General features: G+C 37.4%; 1 protein-coding gene and 1 pseudogene across 4 annotated transcripts in view; both read right to left on the bottom strand.

Moving 5' to 3' along the window:
- Positions 1-1364: 1364 nt before the first annotated feature.
- On the bottom strand, positions 1365-9471 carry LOC149047875 (uncharacterized; annotated as a pseudogene). The gene is made up of 14 exons (XR_016185333.1): positions 8052-9471; positions 7324-7561; positions 7110-7218; positions 6680-6783; positions 6230-6345; positions 5926-5999; positions 5552-5829; positions 5042-5193; positions 4745-4829; positions 4226-4440; positions 3981-4072; positions 3475-3691; positions 3272-3358; positions 1365-3118 (listed from the first exon to the last, which is right to left on the bottom strand). The product of XR_016185333.1 is annotated as an uncharacterized LOC149047875 (transcript).
- Positions 9472-9557: 86 nt separating this feature from the next.
- The window catches only part of LOC113683680 (uncharacterized), a 27012-nt gene continuing 11569 nt past the window's right edge, over positions 9558-25000 (bottom strand). Inside the window, exons 1-3 of one of the 3 annotated variants that reach the window (XM_089202084.1) lie at positions 20639-20786; positions 10804-11133; positions 9558-10217 (exon numbers count right to left, since the gene is read on the bottom strand). In XM_089202084.1, coding sequence (XP_089058210.1) covers positions 9911-10217; positions 10804-11105 — 609 coding nt within the window. In that variant the 5' untranslated portion in view covers positions 11106-11133; positions 20639-20786 and the 3' untranslated portion in view covers positions 9558-9910. Of the gene's footprint in view, positions 10218-10803; positions 12609-20638; positions 20787-25000 lie in introns of those variants that run through there. The other 2 variants (XM_089202083.1, XM_089202085.1) reach the window with 2 other exon arrangements.

The following is a 25000-nucleotide window of genomic DNA, read 5'->3' on the forward strand; positions in this document are numbered from 1 at the left end:
GCTCACTGTGAAAGGTTTTGGGACTTCATTAAGCTAGTGCTGTCTGTAGTGGGCCCTGTGTCAAACAGATTAGAATAGCAGCTGAATTAGTAATCATAATGAGGACAATAATAGCATTGATCGACCACTGTGCCAATGATTAACAACAGTTGATGGGTGACAGGCAGCCTAAGCAACACATTTTTAAAAACAAAAAAAGAGGGAAACTGCTTTCAGATAAAAATAACTTTCCATATAGGACTGACAGCCCAAGAGCAGGAAAAAAATTGGGACCGGTTCTGCCATCAGATAACAACGGTCCATAGACTGACTACCCAAGAGAAACAGAACAAGTTAGTGGTTCTGCCATCAGATAACAACAGCCCATAATGGACTGACTACCCAAGAGAAACAGGTACACATGTTAGTTCTGCCATCAGATAACAACAGTCCATGGACTAATTACCCAAGAGAGACAGAACCAGTCAGGTGGTTTTGAATCAGAAAACAACACTCCATAATGGACTGACTGTTTAAGAGAAAGCCCTCTGAACAATGTGCCTTAGAAAATCTTTTGCATTTTAACAATCTATTAAAGAGAAAAGCCAACAGAAACACTAGCAGTTCTGCTTGGGGGAAGGGGGGTGGGGAAATTAAATGAAAATTTACTTGCCTCAGCATGCCATCCTCATTGAGCAGCCTATTTCATTTTGAAAATGATGATCCCAATTGTAAGGATAATGATAATGACAATAATAACAAAATTAATAATAATGATAATTACAATAATTACAACAATAACTACAACGAAAAAGTCCGTGTTAGTCTGGCCTCTACCTTGCAGAAAATACACCCCATTAATTGGAGCTGAATTCCTTATAGGAATTGTATTGCAGCTGGTCATTGAGGCACTCAAGCCACCTCACCACGACAAGGTACGGACATTGAGGTGGAAAAAAGGGGTCTGTACCACTGCCTTCAGATAACAACAGTCCACAATGAACTGACTACCCAAGAGAGACAGAAGTGGTTGATACATTACAATAATATGATTTATACCAAAAAAATGGTTAATAAAAATGATAAAAAAGGATAGTTCTGCCATCAGATAACAACAGTCCACAATGGACTGACTACCCAAGAGAAACAGAACTGGTTAGTAAATATCAGTCAAAGTTTACATTGACAAAAAAGAAAACAAAACAAACAAGAGCAAAAATAAATAACAATAACATATTAGTAAAAATAGCTCTGCCATCAGATAACAGCAGACAATGATAGCCTGACTACCCAAGAGAAACAGAGCTGGTTGGTATAAAACAGTCATGGTTTATAAAAACAAGAACAAAAACAAAAACAAAAGCAAAAAGAAAACAAACCAAAAATTAATTTTCAAATTTTTTATAACAGTTCTGCCATAAGATAACAGCAGGCCATGGATGGACTGATAACTCAAGAGAAACAGAACTGGCTTTAAGGTGTAGAATAGGGTGTGCACTAAATCTTTAATGGCCACGACTTCCAGCTTGGTCTCTCCACTTCAGAATCTGAAGCATTAAGTCTTTCCTGTGCACATCCATCTCACAGTATTGCCATTGAAAGTTGTTAATGGACAAGGGACCATCAAGTATTATATCTTTCGCTGCCATTATCACCCCAATACCACAACTTCCAACACCAATCATTCTAGAATCAACTGGTGTCTGACATGGCATGCCAAAACGCTGAAATCTGTGACAATTGTGCCAAAACTTTGCTTGAAGAGCTGCATGACAGGGGTATATTTCTAAGAGCAATTCTAATGATCTTTTGACTGAGGAAAGGGCTATGGGAGGAGCGGTGGACTTAAGTCCATCATCAAAATACATTTCCCTATTGACTAGATCCACAAACATCAATCCCCAGTGGTTGGGCAGGTAGACTGGCACCAATATTTGCTGGAGGTCATTGACTTGTTTCAGCTGCTCTACATTTTCTCTCAACTTCCGCTTTTGGAATTCTTTGTCATTTGACCTCATCCAGTCATAGAACTCACTTGGAAAGAAGACAGTGAAACCCTTTCCAACTTCTCTTGCTTTGTCTAGAAACTTGCTAATGCAAATATCTATGACAAAACTGTCAATGTAACGCTCCTCAACAAGATCTGAAAATGAGGTGGAATCAAGGTTCTTTGTACCATGCTCCAGTATTGGTTGACTAGCTGAAACATTCCAAAGGGCATTTTGCAACTGTACAAGATCTTTAGGGCTGCATTTCATCTGGAAGAGCCATTTAGCCTCTGCAGATACTTTGTGGTGGGTGTCTACTATTTCACAGAAACGCCGTAAGATAGATAAGGCATTTTCAGAGAACTGCCCAATACCTTCAATCTTGATGCCACAAGGATTCTTACCAGCTTTTCGTTCATTGTACAAAATTTGGTGAGCCCTCTGGATGTCACCTTCACAAGGACGCTCTGCTACAGAGAAGGGATCTGAAAAGGCCAGCTTCTCATAAAATGGGTTTAATGCAGAGGGAGATCTTGATGGTAGTGGAGGAATAAGGCTGTAAAGGGCAGCTACTTCAGCTCTTGTTGTGGCCTTAGCCATTGCAGCTCTAAGTGCACATTGCTGTGGCATTTTAGGAACATCATCATCTCCAATAACAACAGAAGTGTCACTAACAAGCTTTAAGGATGTTTGGCTGCTCTTTATGTGTGTGGAGTCATCTCGGGCTCCAAGCATTTCAGCAAAGTTAGGCTCTGACGTGGATGGCTGGTAGATGCTAGATGAAGTGGAATCAAGAGTATCAAATTTAATTCGTTTAGGTGCCGGCTGTTGTGGATGAATATTGGCATGTGAATTAAGATGGATTCTGGGATGACAAAGATGCTTGGTATTGTCTTGTGGCTCTGGACTTTCTCCAGAGAAATGCTTCTCCCAGTACTCATGACAATATTCAAAAATTTCACATTTTTTGGAATCATCAACTTTAGTTCCATGATCTTTGTCAAAACAGTAGGTTAAAAAGTCAGTTCCAAACATTTGCTCAAAAAGATCACTAAGAACAAACACCCAGGATTTCTTTTCTTCAGTCCATGATTTTAAATCATGACTCATACTTTTCCAGCCACATCCACGGTAGGAAAATGTTCTTTTTCCTGTGGGAAAAAAGGAATTATAACGTAAGGGCTAATTTTATGTGTCACCATATTTTAAAAGTTCAAAAAGGGTAAACTAAAAATCTCACTGAAACAGAATTAAATAATTGTGAAGTTATATTTATTGACATATAAATTAAAAACTATACCCACCTACACTAATACAATTTCGTGCTTCATAGAATGAGTACCGCAAGGATAGCAGCATAGTTGCATACCAGTGGGTAAGGATTTGATTCACTGGAAAGAAAAAGTGAAATTTTGATAGGTTCTACAGCCATCCAAATCAGATGTTCATTAATATGTGCATTTTTTCATAATTGTATGAGCATCAAAATAAATGTTTATTAACTCACAAGACTGGCTGGGCCCAGATGCATCATGGTTTGTTGCCTTAGAATACAATTGGCGGTGTAGCTTGTGGGAGGACTCAAATCCTTGCCCTGAGTACTTATAGAAAGAGCGGAAGTGCCGAAGAAGCATAGCACTGTGATCGACAACTAGGTGTCCATAATCACCAGTGCTGAGATGGGAACCAAACAGCTTCTTCAGCAAAAATCCCCACTCCTTGCACTTAAATGAAAAGACCAAGATAAGAGTGGCATATGTAAGTCTAACCAAAGAGAGATTAAGTATATTAATTGGGGGCCAGCAGTTTTCCTGAGTGTGTAATAAATAATTATCAACTTGCTGGCGATGGCAGTTTTAAACCAAAACCTAGAGCATATAATAGTAAAGCTAATGTATAAAAGCAAATTTAAATTATTTCTGGGTATCCTCATTTCAGACAATTTAAGTTTTTAAATCCATATTTGAAACATTGAAAAGGCAGTGAGTCTTAATGCAAGAAAAAAAAAATCACCTTCACATCATAATGTCAATCTGTTGTTCTTCATGGTCTTCAAAGACTCTCTCACGCATTGTGAGAGCAATTTCTCTCCAATCACAGCAAACCTAGTATAAATGGTTTAAGGCAATCATCAGTCTTCAATTCAGCCCTGATTAATTGATATAAATTACCTGCAAAGTGACTTACTGCATCAGGCAAACCTTTAAAAAACATTTACTGATGTGGGATTTTAAACATAGACAATTTTCTCAACTTACCTTTGAAAACATCTCAATTTGAAGTTCAGCTGCATATTTGGCAAGAGAACTAGAGGACAGTTGAAACCCTGGCTGAATTTTTCTCCCTCTTTTTTGTTTTTTCTTGCCTGGCTCTTCAGCATTTGACATTTTCTCTAGCTTAAGGAATGCTGTTTCCACCTCATTTTGTTTTTTTTTCCACCACTCTTCAAGTTTAAGCAAAAAGGCTTTAAGCTCTGTTGGAGAATGGACACAAGATTTACTTAATTTGAAAAATTATTTCATGTGAACACCACTACAAACACCAATGCAGGACAAACAACTAAGAAGAAACAATAAAGACAAAACAGTTCACTTAAGTGGATGGAAATTGTATACTTAGATTCACAGGACCTCCATATGTCACAGCCCAATTTTAGAGAAAAAATTGGAGAAAAATTGTAGTTCACTGTGTGACAGTGTAATCATTAATAGCTATCTACAGTAAATGTGATGTACCAAAATTAAGTTATTAGGCATATTGACCTCAGCAGCCTTTACCTTTTGTCTCATCAAGGTAAACTGTTTCCTTTTTAGAGCCATAATCACATATGTAAGTTCCCCTGTCAAACAGGTCACTCACAAACTGTAAATCAAAGTGTTGCATTTCTCAATTAGCAAAAATTTAAAGATTATCATTGCTAGCAATTCTTTATTACAAGGTTTTTGAAACTAAGCTTTATCTTATTTTCAAGGTATATTTAATTTTGCCAGATTCTCCCTGGATTCAATCAAACAATCATATATTCCAATATACGATAAATAATGAGGCTGGGGTTCAAAAGGTGAAATGCATACCATTATGCGCTCTTCAAAGAAAGCAACATAGCTAAGACTAACATTTCTTGCAGCTCCAGGACTTTCCATATAATACTGGGTCACTTTCTCTAGGGGCAGTGATCTTTCTACTATGTCTTCAAAATTCTGTAGAACTGTTCTTTCAGTAGACCCTGAAGAATAATCATTTGTAGAATATTCATCTGTGAGTTTGGAGGAATGTAAATGTTATGACACACACTAGCAGTGTGGTTAGCATAAAGAGTCACAAAACTACATGGTATTTGTCAGGTAAATGGAAATTACCAGAAAAGAATATACCTTGTCTCTAAAACAAACTGGTTGTTCAAATGAGTTTCATGCCGTTACTGAGAATTAATACAGCTCTTATGTATGTTTCATATGTACTGAATTAGCTAATTCCTAATAAATAGCATTGGGAATGCTAATAAAAAAATAATAACTGGCCTAAGGTGAATGATAAACAAATATGGCACAATAAATTATATCAAATACAAACAAATGGCATACCTGAAAAAGATGCCACTTGAATGTTTTGTCTCATTATTTCTGTTTGCTGGCCTTTTCGTTCCTTGATAGTTACTCGTGGAAACCCACGGCAATTTTCAGGACCATAATTGGACAAAACCTCATTTAATTTATCAAGGCTTCCAATGCGATAGGCAAACAACCCCAATGAACCCAAAAGCTGCTCACAATTTCTCATCTCACAATGCAGAGAACAAAGATTAATGCTGCTTAATTCTTCCTCCAATAGGAAATTAAGGTCATCTCGAAGGCCTGAACACCTGTATAGAGAGAAAGTAAAGAGAGTTGGTTGGGTTAGATTTGCCACACATGAAACTTGTCTTTATGATACCAATAAATTTTATCAGGTATCTCACCTTCCAATGTTTGCTTTTGACCTTAAACAATCTAGACAGGTTTCATCTGCATCAACTCCATGGCATGTACAGGCCTCAATGAAAATAAGTATTTAATTAAAATTCATTTCTTAGTTAATTTCATGCACTTTAACAACAGATATAAACATTCAATTCTACAAAATAAAGTCATCATGGCTGTTTTTCACTACAGTCATGTACTACCTCCAATTTGACTTGATGCCATTCTACTTTCAGAAAACTGATCTGATCATAAATCGATGAAATAATTAAAAGCAAGGAAAATATCAAGAGAAATAATTACCCTGATTGCATCACAAAATACACAAAATTCCACGCCATATCCTTTCCCACCAAGAAGGAAATCTTCATCATTTTTTTTGTTGAGAAGAAGCAGCAAGGCCTTGTAATCAAGAGTCACTGCAGAAAAAGGAAATGTAAGGAAAAAATTACAGAAAATACTTTGATGTTCATAACACATGAGACTTAACACATAATAAAAAAATTGTGTCTCAGGAATTACTCACTTCTCCACATGATTTAACTTAATTTAATTAAACAATGACTCAATGTTATTGTGCAGTGAAGAAATAATAGGCTCTGTGTGGAATGTTTTCTTTTCCTTTTTTCAATGAGTAACTCTGAATGTTCAATTAAACAGAAAATTTGGCTGCTTTGCCTACTTAATTCCAAACTTTGTCATTTTGCAGTATACTTTTCCTCTTAACTTTCTATCTCTCTTATTAAAAATTACCTGTGAAAGAAATGTTGTACTTTTTACCATCAACCCATATTCCATGTTTTTTGATGACATCTTTCTGATTATTGAGGTTCTCAAGTAACTGCTTTAAATTTGACCTAATAAAAAAAGGAGAGAAAAAATTAAAAGAGAACACTTGCAAAAGCACCTTCATTAATGCAATCCCACTTCTCTGAGTATTCTAGTATTTACAGCAAAAATGATGGCAATAATGTAAGAGCCTTTAAAATTATTCAAAGTCTTCTCTTCAAAACCAGTAACATGCACTATTGTCTGCATGCACCAGCATGTGATCCAATACACATTTTATAACCGTATTTTTTTATTTTTGTAAATGATTAGAAATGGTCATTGTAAAATTAGTTGTTATAATTTTTGTTCACTGATTATTTGACCTGATCGACTTACTTAAATCACCACTTACCTTTTCTCTTTACAGTTCCCAATTGCAAGGGGGTAAATAGACAGTGCGCTCTCAGAGCTTTTGTTTTTAAAATCAATGGGTGCCAGGCCTACAGCTACTTGGTCTTTACCTGAAATAAACCAATACAAAGACACCTTTGCTTAATCTGGCCAGGATTACACTTTCATACTCAAGACTAACAACTCTCAAAAAATTTACTCAAATAAGAACACACCTCCTAGTGGACATCCATCAAGTTTAATGTTAAACTCTTTGTCTTCTGAGTTGCATGAATGGAGGTGCTGCTCCCTAATTGCCCAGACAAGAACAGAATTTAGATGCACATTCCAAGCATCAAAATCTGCATCCTTGACCCTGGCAATTTTGAATGTTTTCTGCACTGCAGAGAAGACTAGTTTCTTCAGTGCCTTTATCTCATTTTTGGTGAGCAGTACAGGCGTGTCTCCAGCTCTCTGTAGAAAAAAATTATCCAGAAACAGGTTTAGATCAACTGTCACTTTATAAATGTTAAAAAAGGTTGACATCAGTTATGTTCAGAAATACATTCAAAAATAACCCACTAAAAGAAGTCTCAATAACTGCTTTATATATCGTGTTCTGATTTTCAAGCCATAAAACTGAATGAACAAATGTAATTCCCCTCTCAGGAGGAATCCTTTGAAAACTGGATACCTTACCTGAGGTGTAAGATGTAATTTTACTCATAAAAAATCAATATGCTGTACGTCTCACCACGATACACAAAATCATCCTCATGAAATTTGAAATAAAACTCTTATGAATTTTGTCAAATACAACCTTACATGGGGTTTACATTGCTGGTAAGAAAAAGAATCACATGACCGATAGCTCATCGCTATAGAAACAAAGCAATGAAAATAAAATAAATAACAAAATACTTAAATTTAATGAATGCAAAAACCTCTACGGTTAGTAACTCACCCCACTCTTTCCTAGTCGAGTCAAGTTCAGCAGAGTTTGCCATGCAGAATCTGGGAGTCTTGTTTGGAGCTTAAGAAACAACAACACCCAGTCTGGTACACGCATGCTTTGGAAAACATTTGCGAGTGTTTGTGGCGAAAGAAGCTCGGTCAAACCATTCCTCGAACCCTTTGATTTTGTAATAATTAGATCAATGACTTCCGAGATGATGCCTTGTACTTTTTCCCTTTCCCCATCCGTTCCGTACAAGAAGCTGTTTCCGAGGACGGCAGCGATGGACTCATTGTACCTCTCAGAAACGTCATCAAGGACAGCTGTTATCTTCCTGCACCTTTTAAGAACTTGTCTTTTCTTGTTTATTGTTCCTAAATCAGGTCGGTTCTTTGTGTCATCGATTGAACTACACGAGGAACTAGACGAACTTGACGGAGTAGATGAGCAACATGGGGAATTAAGGAGGGAAGAATCGTCTAAACTTGCCACCGAGCTCGATTCGAGATGGGAAATCCGTGCTTGGAGTTCCTTCACTTCCATTTCAAGGGAATTTATTCTGACTGATCTTTCGGCAAGCAAGGAAACGAGCTCCTCGGAGTCTTGACTGGTTTTGGCGACAAAAGATAAATTTTTCGCGCCCTCGGACTCAAAGTCTAGTGTGGCGGAGTTGACCAGATTTACGATTGCCATAAATCCCGCAGAATTAATAAGTTCGTCGGGAATTTTTTTATTGCGAAGAAGACCAGCAACCAGACCGAACGTGGACACAACGTGGACGGCGTCGGGAATCCTGTCCATCTCCACAACTCCAAACGATGATTTGGCGGGCTGAAGTTCCCGCGCAGCCACACTTTGGATTTCATTGGGAAATATCCTAAATACATCGCGTATGAAAAATTTACGCAGAGGGACGCCACATACCTCTTTCAAAAGTAGATACCAGTGCTTGGAAGGGTCAAGTGTGGCACTTGTAACCCTGCAAAGACTCTGAGCGGTAAAGTCAACCGGGAGCAAGGCGCACGTCGACAATCCGACTGCCTCCATGACTTCACTTTGAATGGTTTCGAAATCGAAAACATGATGCTTTTCAATTTTGAAAATCCCGCCGAAGTTTAATATTATAATATTAGTAAGAATTTAACCAGGATAGGTGGCTAAGTCGTGAGATCGCCACGGGTCTTGTACGAAAACAATAACTTTGATCGGAAAGCGTACACATTGATCGATGCACTAAGTGGCGTGATACTGGAAATTTGATATGGTTGTTGCCCAGGTCGTAACGACACGTGAAAGTAACGATATCTTTTGTTGCTGTTTTGTGGCAAACCAAGCGAAAGAATACATAAATAATTGAAACAGAGACTTTTATAAATACGGCGCCCGGCAGGTATCACCTCTTCCGTGAAAAGGGAGGATCTTAAAAAGACTACGTGATTAGAAACGTCATAATAATAAGAAAACAGGCGGGATCAGAAAGAACGCAGTTTTTTAATGAGCATTACGCATAGCAAATTTTCTAATATTTCATGATTTTTATTTTCATTGTTAATAAATGACCCCACGTTAACTCGCACGCAATCGCGTATCTCTCGCGGATTCGTGGGCGCCAAGTCTATGTAATTACATTGCGGTGTAATTTATGTGATGACATCCACCCAACACCTTCTTCCCCAACCCTCGGCATCAGTTTACGATGCCTGCTGCGAATTCTTTTCTTGAGCAAAGCTCGTCATGTAATTACCGTTTTTAGCATCTGAACTTCTCAATAGATTAAGAAAGATGCTTTTTCGTCTTGTCTCAGAATTTTTCTTCATCCCACGCTCGTGACAAGACGAAAAAACATCTTTCTTAATTCTTCACCGAGCTCAAAACTTACCATATAATAGATGTTTACAGCATCTGAACTTGTCAATACATTTAAGTTTACTGCAGTTACTTTTGTAGAAACCGGTCATGTAATAACCATTCTTCTGGCATTCACTCCAACCTTTGTTGTTGAATGAAATAGCGACATCTTCATCGTAACAGTCTGCATAACTGCTGGGATGATCCATTGGATGGCAACATCTTGCCTCTACGATGTTGTCCAAAAATGATTTCGAGGGGGGATGAGATCCTGTTCTGATGCCATTCATGTAAAAGCCTTTTGGACACAAAGCCCAGACATTAAATCTGAAAAAGAGAAAGAAAACAAAAATAAACTGTGTCTGAAATTTTTGGGTTTTTAATTTTTTGGGTTTATTACTTTTGGCGAAATTCGCGAAGAAACATTAGTTTTTGTCCCCATTTGGCTATTAGAAATTGGCGTTTTGGGCAAGTTTTTATCTTTACTGGGTTCTCCTTTTTCTTTTTAAGCAATGTGTATCAAAATCTTATTTTATGATATTTGTCTCTGAGTTGTCAGAGTATCAGTTGCTCAAAGTTTGTTCCAGGTGAACAATTGGTTGTTTTCAACATGTAATCAATCTTTAAAGTTGAAACTAGACACAACGTCCGTATAGTAGTTTTACGCCACCATCGTTGAAATTTTTTGAGAGGCACAAATTTCCCAAAGAGAGAATCCTGAAAGCCCTGTTAGAAATGAAGACTAATGCACGGAGTCAGTGGAAAGATGAAGGCAGGTTGTTCATTCATCAATTTTCCACTAAAGCTCAAATTCTTAGCGTAAGGTATTAAAGTAGTCAATGGCATTGATCAAAGTTATCATGTAAAGGTATGACATAAAAAGGGTGCGACATTCAAGAAGAGTTTGGCTCACCCACTCAACGTGCGTGACCAGTTTGCATTCTCACATCTTGAAGGCTGACCGGCGTAACGCAGCTCCGCAGCATCACAGCATCTTCCTTCTTCAAGGTGTCCAATTCTTTCATCTCCATTTACGTTTGAACTCCTCCAGAATCCCCTTAAGTAGGTGTTATTTCTTGGACACACCGACCATCTCGAGGGCTTATCCAAGCTTGCCCCCCAATTGGCGTTGTTACATCCCTCGCTCAAGACACGATGAACCATAACAGATATCAGCATCAAACTGATCAAATGAATGATGAACACAAATTGCATCCTACTTTCACTTTACCTCGATGTGACACTGCAAAGAGAAAGTTCATTGCTATGACTTAACTTTAGGGAAGAAATCTCTTAATCTCTTAATGTCCTTTGGTATTTTTTACCTAATTTGTGCCAGAAATCAGTTCCTTGACTCAACTCTCTAGGTCAACCGTAACAATTGAAGCTCATTTAGGCATTATAGCGCATAGCGAGGCCCTGTTTACTAACTTTACTATGGGATGAAAAATGATAACGTTTAATAATTGTATTGTTGTTGTTTTCAATGTCAATGCTTTTTTTTTTCGTTTTTTGTGGCTACTGTCTCCTATAGGAGGCGAAGCCACAGTTGTCGTCGAATTGAGTGAGTGAGTGAGTAAATAACAATAGTGACAATAGAATTCCGACCTTTACCCAAGTTTGACCCGATGTTTCTCGGTGCTACTTATTTTTTGTTTTGGAGTACTACATAAGACGATAAACATTTACAATCATTTCAGGATGACGTGTGAAAAAAAAATACTGCTTTTCCTTGCAGAAATATCTAAAAGGTGTCATCGACGCATCATGTAAACGTACAGGAAACATTTTTTCTTTGAAAAGAAAGTGTAACCGAAGTCACGCGTAATTGTGTTCATCATTTAAAGTCTCACAAAAATGGAATTGCAAGGAATGAAAAGAATATAATTTATACTTAATAGGCAGACCTAGAGGAAGCATACTTTAATCATTATGGGATCCTAAAGGATAGACTGATAGAGCTAGCCCCTATAAATTATCATCACTGTCGCTATTATAATTATCATTATAATTCTTATTATTATTAGTATTATTATTATTGTTAATATAATTATTTGATACTATTAAATTAGTGGTTGAGAGTCAATTAGTCTCTTTTTTATTGAATTATCTTTCTCTTGTGGAGCAAGATACTCTTCATAAATATGTGGGATGTGGCAGGTTTTCTGTTTGGCATTTGAGACAAATCTTTAAGACTTCCTTCTGGCATCAATATGCAACTGGTAGCCACATGCACTCTCAAACTACTTATTTTCTTGTTTCTCTTGAAGTAAGTTAAGCACACGCGACAGAAGACAAACGACACACAAAGTGAAAGAAAAGAAATATCGAAAAGTGGGCTATCACAAGGTTTGCAGGTTGCCGCATATATGTTTAAAAAAATTTCGCTCGTTGTTGCTATGAAAGGTCAATTTTCCTCCGAGATTTAGGAACTATTAACTTTCGCGTAGCAAATACCACACCTTTGTTAGAGTTTCCTGTCAATTGTTACGTTAGCCCGTCAGTTAAAACCCTAAGAGTGACAAGCATTAAATTTCTCCCCACAATATCACACATTAAGGTCATGAGAATGAAGGAAATTATCACCAACGAAAGAAGCTTTTGATCGGTTCACAAATTCTCTTTGTCAGCACCTTTGGAAATGCCAGAGAACAGTGTGGAGAATATGCTTATATGTGGGCTGAAGGTGGGATGGGGAGAGGTCATCAAGCAGATAGTGTCCTTTGTGTGTGTGTGTGTGTGTGTGCGTGTGTGTGTGTGTTTGTGGGACGGAGGGTGGGCTGGGTGGGCATGATCAGACATTGGATGTTGCTCTAGCAGCAATAGCCAGAAAAATGCCAGAGAACAGTGTGGAGAATATGCTTATATGTGGGCTGAAGGTGGGATGGGGAGAGGTCATCAAGCAGATAGTGTCCTTTTTGTTGGTGTGTGTGTGTGTGTGTGTGTGTGTGTGTGTGTGCGTGTGCGTGTGTGTGTGCGTGCGTGTGCGTGTGTGTGTGTGTTTGTGGGGCGGAGGGTGGGCTGGGTGGGCATGATCAGACATTGGATGTTGCTCTAGCAGCAATATAGTCTTATTTCCAAATATTAATATTTGCGTTGTCACCAAACAGATGAGAGATAAAACCACCAGAAAAGTAAACAAATGACCAGTCACGTTGAAAATACATCAAGTGGAGGGAACAGTTTTGGTCCCGGTCCGCATTTTTGTCAACAAAGAGGTTAAAAAGATGGAACGTATGGAGCACGTGCAAAGCTGTCAATTGTTTCTCGAATACTGCGCTTGTTAAATATTCGATGGTGACATTTCATTTACATCTACATCCGCATCCACTTCTAATAAAGGCCCATTTCCAACCTTGATGCAACGGGGTCGTTTGTTTTTGTTGTGAACCACCGCTTTTGTTTAAATAGCGCCTCTGATTGGTCAGTTATTTTAACCTTGTCACGTCTCAAAATACCTTCTGTGTTTTCTCCGATAAATTTGAAGAGCTTATCAAAATAATTATGTTTAAAACAGCTATATACGTTTTAATCCGGTATGGAATCAGATGAATCCATTGATTTAGTAGATTCCGAGGCAGTAAACGCTTATGGATCGGTTGTTGCTGAAAAGGAACGCGAGAATCCTTGTGAGCATTTCGAAGAAGGTGAAAATGTTGATCTACTACGTTTTTATCCATTCATCAATTTTTTTAATTGAAGTTTACCGTCTTTGTTAAATAGGACTAAGAATCAGTTGAAGTTTCCTCCCGTGGAGAGGATCTTGCGTTCGAAAGAGTGGTCGAGGTTGTTGTCCATCCAAAGCAGCAAATAAGAACTGTAACGCAAACTGTCAGTGTCGCTGACGTTCCTGCAATGAAGTGGCTAAACTTAAAATAATTAGATGTCCGGCAGTCCGACATTTTTCCATATTTCTCTTCAAAATCCAAAAAATATTTATGCAAAAATGTTCTACCTATATTTTCAATCCTCAAGCGCTTCCAGGCAGCCTAAAATTGCGAACTTGATGTTTTTCGCTAACCCTGTATACAAAGTATGAAGCCATCCAAGCGCTTGACACTTAACTGAAAACTTTTCAATGACACGGCTGAACACAGTCCTCGAATAACTCCATTTTTTCTCTTTGAAATATACCAATTTTTCGTTGGAAAATATTCTACCTTCATTTACAATCCTCAAACGCCTCTAGAAAGTTAAAAAATGCCAACGTTATCCGTTTCGCTGACCTTGTACACCGAGGGCGAAGAGATCCAAGCGTGACACTAAGAAAATTTTCACCGGACACTACTGGACACGGTCTTCGAATAACCAAACGTCCGGCAGTTTAATATTTCTCCATATTTCTCTTTGAAGAATACTAATTTCTACTGGAAATATTTTATCGTCATTCAGAATCCTCAAGCGCCTCTAGAAAGGGAAAAAATTTGAACGTTATCCTTTTCGCCGACTCTGTTCACAGAGTACGAAGAGATCCAAACGTGACACTTTTCTTCGGATTCTTGCGGACAAAATTCAAAATACTGTAAGGAAACTGACGGACGGCGAATGTATTGACCGCAAAACAGTTGAATATATGTCCAGGATAGCTCTTGAGAAAGACGATTTTAGAAGGTTTTCAGTGATCTGGGAATTTCGTGTTAAAGGAAATTAGGTCGTGGCGCGCGTTGCATTAAGGTTGGAAATGGGCCTTTAAGTTGGTAAATTCTGTAAAGACATTACGTATACACTAACCAACTCGCCCACAAAGCGAGAAGACTCTAGGAAGGCTTGAAATTATATAAAGAACGTCTGTGATCGAGAAACGAGCAAGGAATATTCCACAATAGTGCAAATAATCGTAAAAGATGATCGCGAAAAAGCGATTGCGTGACGCTTGGTAAGTTGTAAGATGACATGCCATCACGTATCAAACGAAAAAAACAGTCTGAATTCTCAGTCTGCATTTTGTACCCAGTCTGCAGACTGCATTTTGTACCCAGTCTGCAGTCTGCATTTTGTACTGCAGGGTCGTAACGAGGTATATTTTTTCGTCGCTGATCCCGTATTTTTACGCAAATTTTTAATCCCTGATCCCAAAAGTGATGAAATTTTTAATCCCTGATCCCACAAAATTTTGTTGATCCCAGTGTATTTTCTATCCATAACTTTGTCTGGTAATCATTTTTTACCAATTCGCCAATGCGACATTAGACTAAAATAAAAATGAGCTACTTCACATTTCTTTCACTATATTATGATGGTCCAAAGTATTAGAGTCCTACCTGAATTATCTCGGTTCCCACTTCTTTTGTTCGTTTTTATCATTGTAGAATATTACCTTTGGCAATCATCGTTGAAGGATCCGTCACTTCGTTGACACGTGTTAACAATCTTGATTTTTCTCAAATTTAACTATCAGGTGAATTTCACTTAATTCAAAACACACTAACTAGTGCAATACTATACAAATTCTAAACGTTTTATACGGGAAAACGAGGAAACAAATTTTTCCTAAAAATCTGATAACTTTCGAATCTATCCGCTTGAAAAAGCAGACTGCTTGAAATTGACGTTGATATTAGCCTCATAAACTTTAATAAACTTTCTGTAACCAAAATTAGAATAAAACGTATTTATCGCAGCGACCTTCCTCGACATTCGTTTAAAAAAGAAAAACCGTTTGGTGATGCTATAAACTTTAAAATTTCATGAGCATGCGACCTAGTCAGTTTATGATACAAGTTTTTGTTATCATCTATTTGCAGTATCTGTGCTATTTGTTAATCCGTTTTCTAGACATCTGAAAAAAATCTATTGAAAAATATCTATCGAGAAAATGTACAACGTGTGTGAAAATTTGACTCCGGAAAGGCCCTGGAATTGTTCTCAGAGCCGTTAGCCAAGTTTTTTAGGCGTTGCTCCTCGTTTCGGCATAGAATGAATTTCTCACCATCCTGAACCACCGTTACAATATCTAAAATACACTGAGGTGGGTTGTTGTTGTCTTCATTGCCTACAGTGTATAATAGTGCATCTTCGTATCAAGAAATGGCCCATTGTTCCGGGTCAACTTTTCCAAACAAAAGTCCTGAGTAATTGGTAGTCCTGAGGGACTTTGGCCGAAGGGAGGCGGAAAAGCTTGTAACTGATCGAGAAAATTATCGGAGTGGCAATTTTGCTGCACTGGGGGAGTGGGTAGTGTAAATATGAACTAGTAAAATCAATCTCCATCGGTGTACCCAGGGTAGACTTGACCCTCGTTTAGCGCATTGAGCCAAAGGTTCGCAAATTCAGAAATAATTAAATTTATCCGTATTGCAGTGACTCATTTAAACCACCTCTCTCTATATGTAAGTCAAGTCGCCTGGTTTTTACCAGTCGGTTTTTTCAACGTACAAATATACTTTTTGGTCTTACTACTGATGTTAAATGCAATCGAAAGTGACGGTTTTCTGTGGAGAGCCTCGAGGCGATTGAAGACCTTGTTTCTGGCGCACAGCTGTTTTCAAACGAAGCATTCATCGTTTTTAGAACCAGCATGTTTACCTAACACGAGGATCCTTCTTTGCAAAGGCGCCGAATTCGTGTAACTATGTTGATGATACAAGATATACTGATCAAAGCAATGATTTCTAGTTTTTGCGAGAGCATGTATTTGAGTTATTTTCGTTGTCAATCAAACGCGTGGCAAGATGAGGGTGTGATATTTTTTCTCTCACAAGTCTCACAATGAAGAAGGTGCGAGTTTTTTTATTTATCATTTACAAAAAAAGCAGGTCCTGCTTAAAAGTAAGTCTCTCTCATTACATTACTACCAGTTTTACAGTGGATTTTAACAATCTTTGTTAAAAGTAAGGAGCTGTCAACAGCTTCTCCAAATTTTTCGCAGAGAGCAGGCGCTGGCGCACAGCTGTTTTCTAATGAGGTGCTGACTTTCTGGAACCAACAAGTCTACCTAAGAAGAGGATTCCTTCATTTAGGTACTTTGAGACTGCTTGAAGTTGAAGTGACCGTTCTACTTTTAAAAAAGGAAAAGCAGATCTTGCTCGTACAAGAGTTTTCTAAAAACTGTCAAAGCTGAATTCTAGAAATGTTTTTAGAATGAAATACTGCTAAAGGCAAGTTTTTTATTTGTTCCTTTTGTCTTTTACTTCGGGCGTGGCATCCAACGAAGGTGTGATTTTTTTCATCGCTTTAAGATGTGGCGAAGAAGGGCTAACACTCGAAACGTCAGCTTTTTTACTCTTTACGGTGGCTAATTTACATTTTCAACTCAGTTGTTAATACTTAATTACCACCTGTTTTTAATTTTGTCTAGTATTTTCAAAGCGCCTCAACGTTAAATTATCAAGATAGGATTTCAATTGAGTTTTTTCCTTTTTGCTTTAGGAAATGTTGCACTTGTTTGTGGTTTTGAAAGTTAGTTCTCTAATTTAAAAAGGACTTTCATCAACCTGTCACGTAATTTTAGTTTGAAAACTTGCTCTGGCCTCGAGGAAGTCTTTGAGCAAATACTGACGATTCGTGTCGGAATTTACTATGAATATTTGTACAGCTCCACCTTGCGCGAAAGCCACGATGACCATAATTCACGGACGTCAAGAAAACGCAATACAAACGATCTGCTCAAACCTCAAGGGCTTCAGAGCTACAATACAAATTTAAGTTGACAATGAGGACAAACAGATTAAACGAAATGCGATGTAAATTTACGCTGATATGCCAAATACTAAAAATTTGTTGATAAATATTTTTAACATGACAGTTTTTAATGAGTCGTCAACATTGTAGTTCAAATAAATGTATGTAAATTTATGACTATTTTTTTTTTCGCCATACACACTATCTTGAAATTTGCTTACGTCCTTTTCATATTACTCATAGTTTATTGAATTGTCGTCTGTCTTGTCTCACGCAACGTTAAATCAACACGTAATAATGGCTCGAAATTATTTGAAAAGTTGCTATTCTTGTAAAATCGTTCATTTTTCTTCCTACGGCTTTGTCACCACAAGTTAGACAAAAAGCACAACGTTTTCCGTCCTCATGATAAAATCATCCCGACAATTTGTGCACGATGAAACATTTAGCCGGCTTCACGCACTCCGTAGGAGTTTTAAAACATATTTTAGGCGCACTTTTACCAGAATAAACAGTACATTTTCCTCCATTATTTAACATAGTAAATGTTTTGTTCAAGATGACAGACAAGACAGATACCAGAAGCTGTTTATGTCTTTCTATAAGACACCAAATGACTTCATTAATAAATCATCTCCTATATTTTTCCAGCTTGTCCTATTCTTCGGCCCAAGTTGCTCGAATTTTGAATTCAAGTTACACTTGAAATTGTTTAAGTTTTGTGATATGCCACTGAAAAACAGCTTAGTAAAACGTCGGAAAAATTGTGTGATTCACATTTCTAGTCATTAAGTCTCTATTGCTTACATATGCAATTGTATTAGTCTTAATGCACGGATGGTTTAATTTGAAAACTGTCAAACAATCTTTAGAACTTATGCATGAACGAACTTTTTTCAACAGTCGTTACCTATTTGTTTTGTATCTGAGGCGAAGAACTGAACATAAATTCAAGAAAAAGTTCCAGTAAAGAAGAGTGAAATTGTTTCAAAAAAAGCTTCAAGAGATGGGGTTTTGCCTAAGTTAAAGAGGCTTGCATTTTTCAGGGAACTTATTCAGCGTCGCTCTTAAGGCCCTGTTTACCATTCGAGTTGTTATCAGATAGTTGTCTTTTAACTGTCGACTGGTCTCATTCGCGTTTTCAACGACGTAGAGAGTACTTTATTTAGGCAGGCGATAAATTAAATCGTGCTATTTTTTGCAATTACGTAGAGACCAAACTGTTCGAGTAAAGCTCCTGTGGACTTATTTTCTATCGATTACGACTCATCTTTCGTTAAATGTGTTTTATTGGCGCCTTGAAACGAAGTAAGTACGTGCATATGTATAACATGGAATTAACAATCAAGGAAATACAAGACTAGAAATACAGAATATTGTGGTGAAACTTGTCTTCATCCTGAGCTTTTCATCTTACACTTAACGAAGGGTAAATTAGGATTTGCATGGTTTTTACTAAAGCATTCATGAAATAATCAGTTCGGGAAGTTAAACGCTGACAACCATAGCAATACTGCTTCCGATGAAGGAAAACAACTCAAGGCCTCTCAGAAAGTGGCATTACATCGTCGTTTTATAATCGATAACAGAATCCTTGGAATTTTTTAGCCATCACGGAAACATTACAGCATTTAGGTTTTTAAAATCATGTAGGAACATTAAGCAGCAGGCTCGTAGTACATCAAGGTGGTAAGACATCCAATAAATTTTATTCGTGCCTTGAATTATGCATTGCCTCTATTTCATTTTTTACGGTCTTTTTAAGGACAGGAGTCTATGAGGAAACGGATGCTAGATCCTTTTTTCCTTATAACCTATACTTTTGCTGTGCTGTCTTGTAAAAAAAAAAAAAAGAAAAAAAAAAAAGAAAAATTATAATTTCCGCGTAACTTAACCAGCCCAGGGAAAATGGAGGAAAATTAATACTGCCTTCATTTGCGGATTTTTGCCTATCTGATAACAGGAATTTAGGATAATTTTATGTCTCAATTCCGCGCTCAGATATTTCCTCATGATTTCAGCTGAGATAAAAGAGGTTAACACATAAAATGCTTGGGACAAGACAAATTTGAGTAAAGTTTTTAATTGTTTTTGTTGATGTCGCTGTTACCGCTGTTATATTTTAAATTCCTAACTTTTTGTATAAAAAGGCCCTAGATAAATAGCTCCAGCCCTCTCCCTCCCAAAAACGGTAAAAAAAAAAAAAAAGTTGAGTTGTTAAAAGCCATTAATAAAAGCTATACGCAAATTTTTCTCAAGTTCCTTTTCTATTTCATGATCGATAAGTCATAAAAAAAACTAATTTCAATTGAGACAAGCCATCTTTTTTCTAGCATCACGCGACAGATTCATACATGGGGTGATGTATGAATAAATTCAGTATACATTGGACAATTCGACTTTTTCCCGGAAATAGTAAACTTAGATTAAAAAATGTCAAACTCTATATTTCCCAAACCAGAAATATCGAAATAATCGGCAATTTAACGGTCGTTAGATGCCACCTTCTATTGAGGTGAGTACCTTTAAACTAATCATTGAACATGTTTGTGCTAATAACTTTCTCTTAGACTTGCACAATACGCGATTTTAACTTTTGATAGATAAGCTATGTTTATGGACGAATATACAACAAAAAATTGCAACTATTCTTTGCCATATGTCAGTACTGTTCTCTTGTAAAAATAGTTTTTCAGATATGATTGAGAGCGGTTAAAATGTGCTTCCGTACGATGCAGAAAGATCAAATTTCCGCCTAGTAAAACGCAGGAAAATTGAACATAACATAGTGTCATGCTTAAATGTTATTGAGAGAGGAGAGATGGGAATGTAACTATTTTAAATGAAGTAATTCGTATTTGCCGAAGTTTTTAGTCATTTTGCATCCAAAATCCAATTTTCTGAATAAGAAACGCTAAAAAAACTTTCGTTAAATACCCTTTAATTTTTCAAAAAAGAGTTCCAATCATGGGTAGATGTTGAATGTCGGATTTTGACTTAGTCTTTGCTAGTTGTTGTAACTTTAATTCTTTTTGTATCAGTAAAATACAATAGGAGAGATATATAAATGAAGTTGTACTCTTAAGTGAATCGAAGGATAAAAAAATGATTCGCCGTCTGCGACTCACCTTTTCCAAAAGTGAAGTTAGTCAACAATGCAGTCCAGGTTTTCTGTTTATACCACGCGCGTATGACACAAGTTTTAAGTTGATCGCTAGCTCCAAGCAATGGATTAAGCTTCCCAAATCGACTTGTCGTTATGAACAAAACCTTTTTATGAAAATAAATTTTAAAAAAATGCTTGCAGCTGTCAGTTCCATGTGGAAATTAATGCAAATGGCGCAAATGGATGTTATCCGCTTCGCTCGATGGAGAGATGTGGGTCTCTTAGGAATATCTTCACATGTTAACATACGTATTAGACACCGAAATTAGTCCTTTGACCAACATTGTAAAAATTTCGATTAATTCTTTTAGGTCCAATTGACGGCGAAAAACGCTAGGAAAAGCAGATACCTAGACGTTAAGTTGTACGTTTTTAAACCAAAACCTTTTGGATTAAAAACTCCCTATTATTTAACATAGTAAATGTTTTGTTCAAGAAAATAAAATTTAAGGATAATGATCTTGTTTCTTTCAAGCAGCTGGAGATATTTTCTCGCCAAGTGTTTGTGATACCCACATTTGGAAACTCGGTAAATTTCATTTTCGTTTTATTTCAACTACATAAAAATAGGAGTTAAGGCTGAATATCAAATCTTATCATGGGGTGAAAGTCAAACTCAAGTTTATCATGCATTAAGTACAGTCATCTCCTACCTTTCAAGATCCAACGTTCTTTGGTGCCCAACACTAGACTTATTTAGCCAAACGCGCTTTCTTTTATTAGTCTGGTTGCTATGGTTACGATAGAAACTGTTGGTTTCAAGCCAAGATGAAAATTAATATTAGAAATGAACTTCCCACTTCCTGTTTGGGCTCTTTGCACAAAAAGCTAAATTGGTAGAATAATATGCGGTGAAGAATTTAAATTAGTACGGATTGACTGGAGTAATGTGTCTTGGACAATAAAATGTCATTATTAAGAGTGTCTCTTTAAGAGCGGTCCGGTCGATTTTGCTTGAGACACGGATTTCGCTTGTTTCTTGTGTGTTGTAAGACATTCATGTACCTATACTAAAACCACAATCAGTTTGATCGGATCTCTTTATTTTTCAGAGTTTTACGGAAATTAAATTTCACTCGAGCGAAGGCTTGTCGTGACACTTTTCAAGACTTTAATTTCATACAACTTTGGAGGACAATTTACAAAAAACTACGGAACTCAGCAAAAAACAAATACCACAGCCATGTGTATTAACTCTATCTTATCTATCGAGGCGACTTTCGTAAACATCACGTGTCAATCAAGGAAACAGGGAGACTTGAATGACACCTTATCGGTTCGCCTAAATCAAACACGCCAAAACCGATCAAATTCATGGTGAAGTTTTGGAAAAGTGTGGCGTTCTTAACTGATCCAACTAACATAGCTAGCAAGTAGGTACCATAGAAAAGATAGCCACAGAAAAAAACTTTGCGGCCCGACCTTTACGAGAACTTTATAACTCCGTGAACTTACCTAATTTTCGGCAATCTCCAAGTTTGGCCGCCATTTTGAGGGACTTGTCAACATGAAGCGTAACCGATATAAATCAAGCAGGTAAATCTAAAACCGTCAGAAATACATACGAAAGCAATTCAAATGAACTCTACTTTCAATTCAAGCGGCAAAATTTGAAATTGTTCATTAAACTTACCATCCCCATGCGACCATTTATTCCAACAATTCAACCACTACAACTTTCTTAATTCCCCTCGTCGATTCCACCGCAAGAAATAACCTGTGCCACCCAAGCTTGGACTCGAATGTGAAGTACAAATCAAATAACATAAATAACGCTGGTATTTTGATTTTCCGATCGACAAGAACGGTGATCGAGAATCGATCGGTTTGTTTACCTCATAAACATGACCGCTGACCAGCTGCTGAGTGAAAACAGTACGGTTCAGTGGCGAGGGGCGGGGTGAGGGGTGGGTGCGGGCAGATTATCAGAAGATTTTGGGGAACATTCGAACATGTGCATTAAAGTATCATGATAAACATTAGGATTCTCAGTCTTAATGCGAAGGCATGCTTCGTGTTGCAGACAACTTTTGTTTTACTTAGTGTTCTTTTTTATTTCAAATACATTTCGTTCCAAATAGGACTAGCATCAGTTCATAGATTTAAAAACAAATCTTTACCACGTAAATAAATGTGTTTAGATAATCGAGATAACCATTGAACCTCTTGTGTCGCACCGGAAATAACGTGTCTTGTCTTTGCCCAACTCTGAGAGCGTGGAGCGGCGAAGACGCGAGATACGAGTCTCGCGTCTCGCGGCTTCACCATGCTCACAGGATACGCGTGACCTCACCATCTTTAAGAAAAATAAGAGACCGCTCGAAGTCTGTATTCCGTTCAACCATTTCATAAGAGTGACGCGAATCTTTCAATTGAGTGAGAAAGTCACAAACCTCTTCTTTACCTCACGAGCGTAACCACTGACCACTCACGAATTACAGTAGGCTTCTCTTTTGAAGTGGAAATTGAAATCGTATCGAATATACAAAGTTACAGTGAGTTCCTTTAGATCTCCCGCACTTGTATCGCGTTGGAAACAATTACTAGTACAGGAAGAAGTCGTTCATTAGCGAGACGTTCATTATGTCTCAGGACTGCTTTTTGAATAGCAAAGATGGAAAAACTTTGGTTCATCGTGTGGCTTAAGTGGTTTGGTACGACCGTCTAAATGCGATGACGAAGTAAAACATCATTTGATAAGCTGCCACCTGTCTAAAGAGGTTTTTTAGTGAAAATGAGCTAATCTTGGCAAGGATTGGCGTATTTCACCTTGCTCAGGAGGATAAATAAAAAAATGTGGATTTGCTACAGGCATCGCCACACTTTGGGGAAGTTTTGGAGAAGTGCAAAGGTAACATGTCAGTATCCTGATCATGATGGTGTCAGGAAGCGTATCCAAGGTAGAGATGTAATTCCCTTGCACATGTCTCAGGACATTAAAAAGCTGTTTGGAGTTATTATTCCAGTTGAATTAGATAGTCTTCAGGAACATTTTCTGTTATCTATTTTTGTCACGTGACATATCTGCTCGAAAAGAGAAGAAATTCTTTATCAGATGAAGGGTACTTAAGTACACATCACGTTAAAAAAAAAATAGATCTATGTGTAAGTGCTTTTTATTACAGATGGAAATATGTACAATGTTGCTCGGTTGATAATCAATAATGTTTTTGTAGAAGATCAAACCACCTGACAACGCAATATACTTACTCATGCGTACGGTTCACAATTATTTGCGGTCAGTTTTCCTCAGTTTGTATGATTCTCGTTAACCAATATGATTAAATTTGCAGACTAAAACACCCCTTATTTGATTAAGAATAATAAAAGTAAACAGTGCATGTCGGTTTTTAATTCCTGATGGATGCTACTAGGCTTTACTTTAACTGAGAAATTTGCAATCGCTTACCTCAGCTCTCTATGTCCCATGCCGTAAGAAGCACAAGAAAAAAGTTGATGATAGTGAGTCTTGGCTGAGACAAGAAGAATCAGAGAAGAATCTACGGTCCCCAGAAACACCACTTTTAAACACGAGACAACTAAGGTAAATTGAATTAATTGTTATTTGTTTTATTTAAAACTATCGTTAAGATTATAAGATACGCGAAAAACTCTCCCCACCGATTATTTCTTACATTCTGTTAATCAAAAGTTTCAATAATTATAAAGGCTTTCTTGTTGATCGTCTTAATAGTAACAGTTTCCAGGATCCAATGGGAGCAAAAGAGTCAACAATTTTCTGTGTAGCTAGGTATGGCGACATGCCGGCTTTATACTTCTTCCGGCGTGATAACGATAATGATGACAACAATGGGCAAAAAGCACCGTCCGCTAATGATGACGATTATCATAGTTATTAACAAATCTCAGTTATAGTCCTGAAAAAAATCTCAGGGGGTCCTTTGAACCATCCAATTAATCTCGCCAGAAGGCAAAGTTGCCTACACTCATTCTAAGGTTCGTGCGATTTTGCGACGAATTTTCAATTCCGGTGTGTTGCACGTGCGACTTTTGATAGAAAAAACCTGCACGCGTCATTACTTAAAAGAACGTGTCAGCGGAATGAATCAAATCTCTATCACTTTGCATACATTCTTGGGAACAGAAAAAATTACTTAGAGCAAACATTCTAAGTATAGTGTTCATTCCGTGCAATCCAGCCACCCACCCCACCCCGCGCTATGCTGTTTTCACTTAGCGGCTGGTCAGCGGTCACGTTTATGAGGTAAACAAACCGATCGATTCCTGATCACCGTTCTTGTCGATCGGAAAATCAAAATACCAGCGTGATATTGCCGCGAAGATGAAGCAGTTATGTTATTTG

This window comes from Pocillopora damicornis, chromosome 3 (assembly GCF_964200805.1).
Source record: "Pocillopora damicornis chromosome 3, jaPocDami1.2, whole genome shotgun sequence".
NCBI lineage: Eukaryota > Metazoa > Cnidaria > Anthozoa > Scleractinia > Pocilloporidae > Pocillopora > Pocillopora damicornis.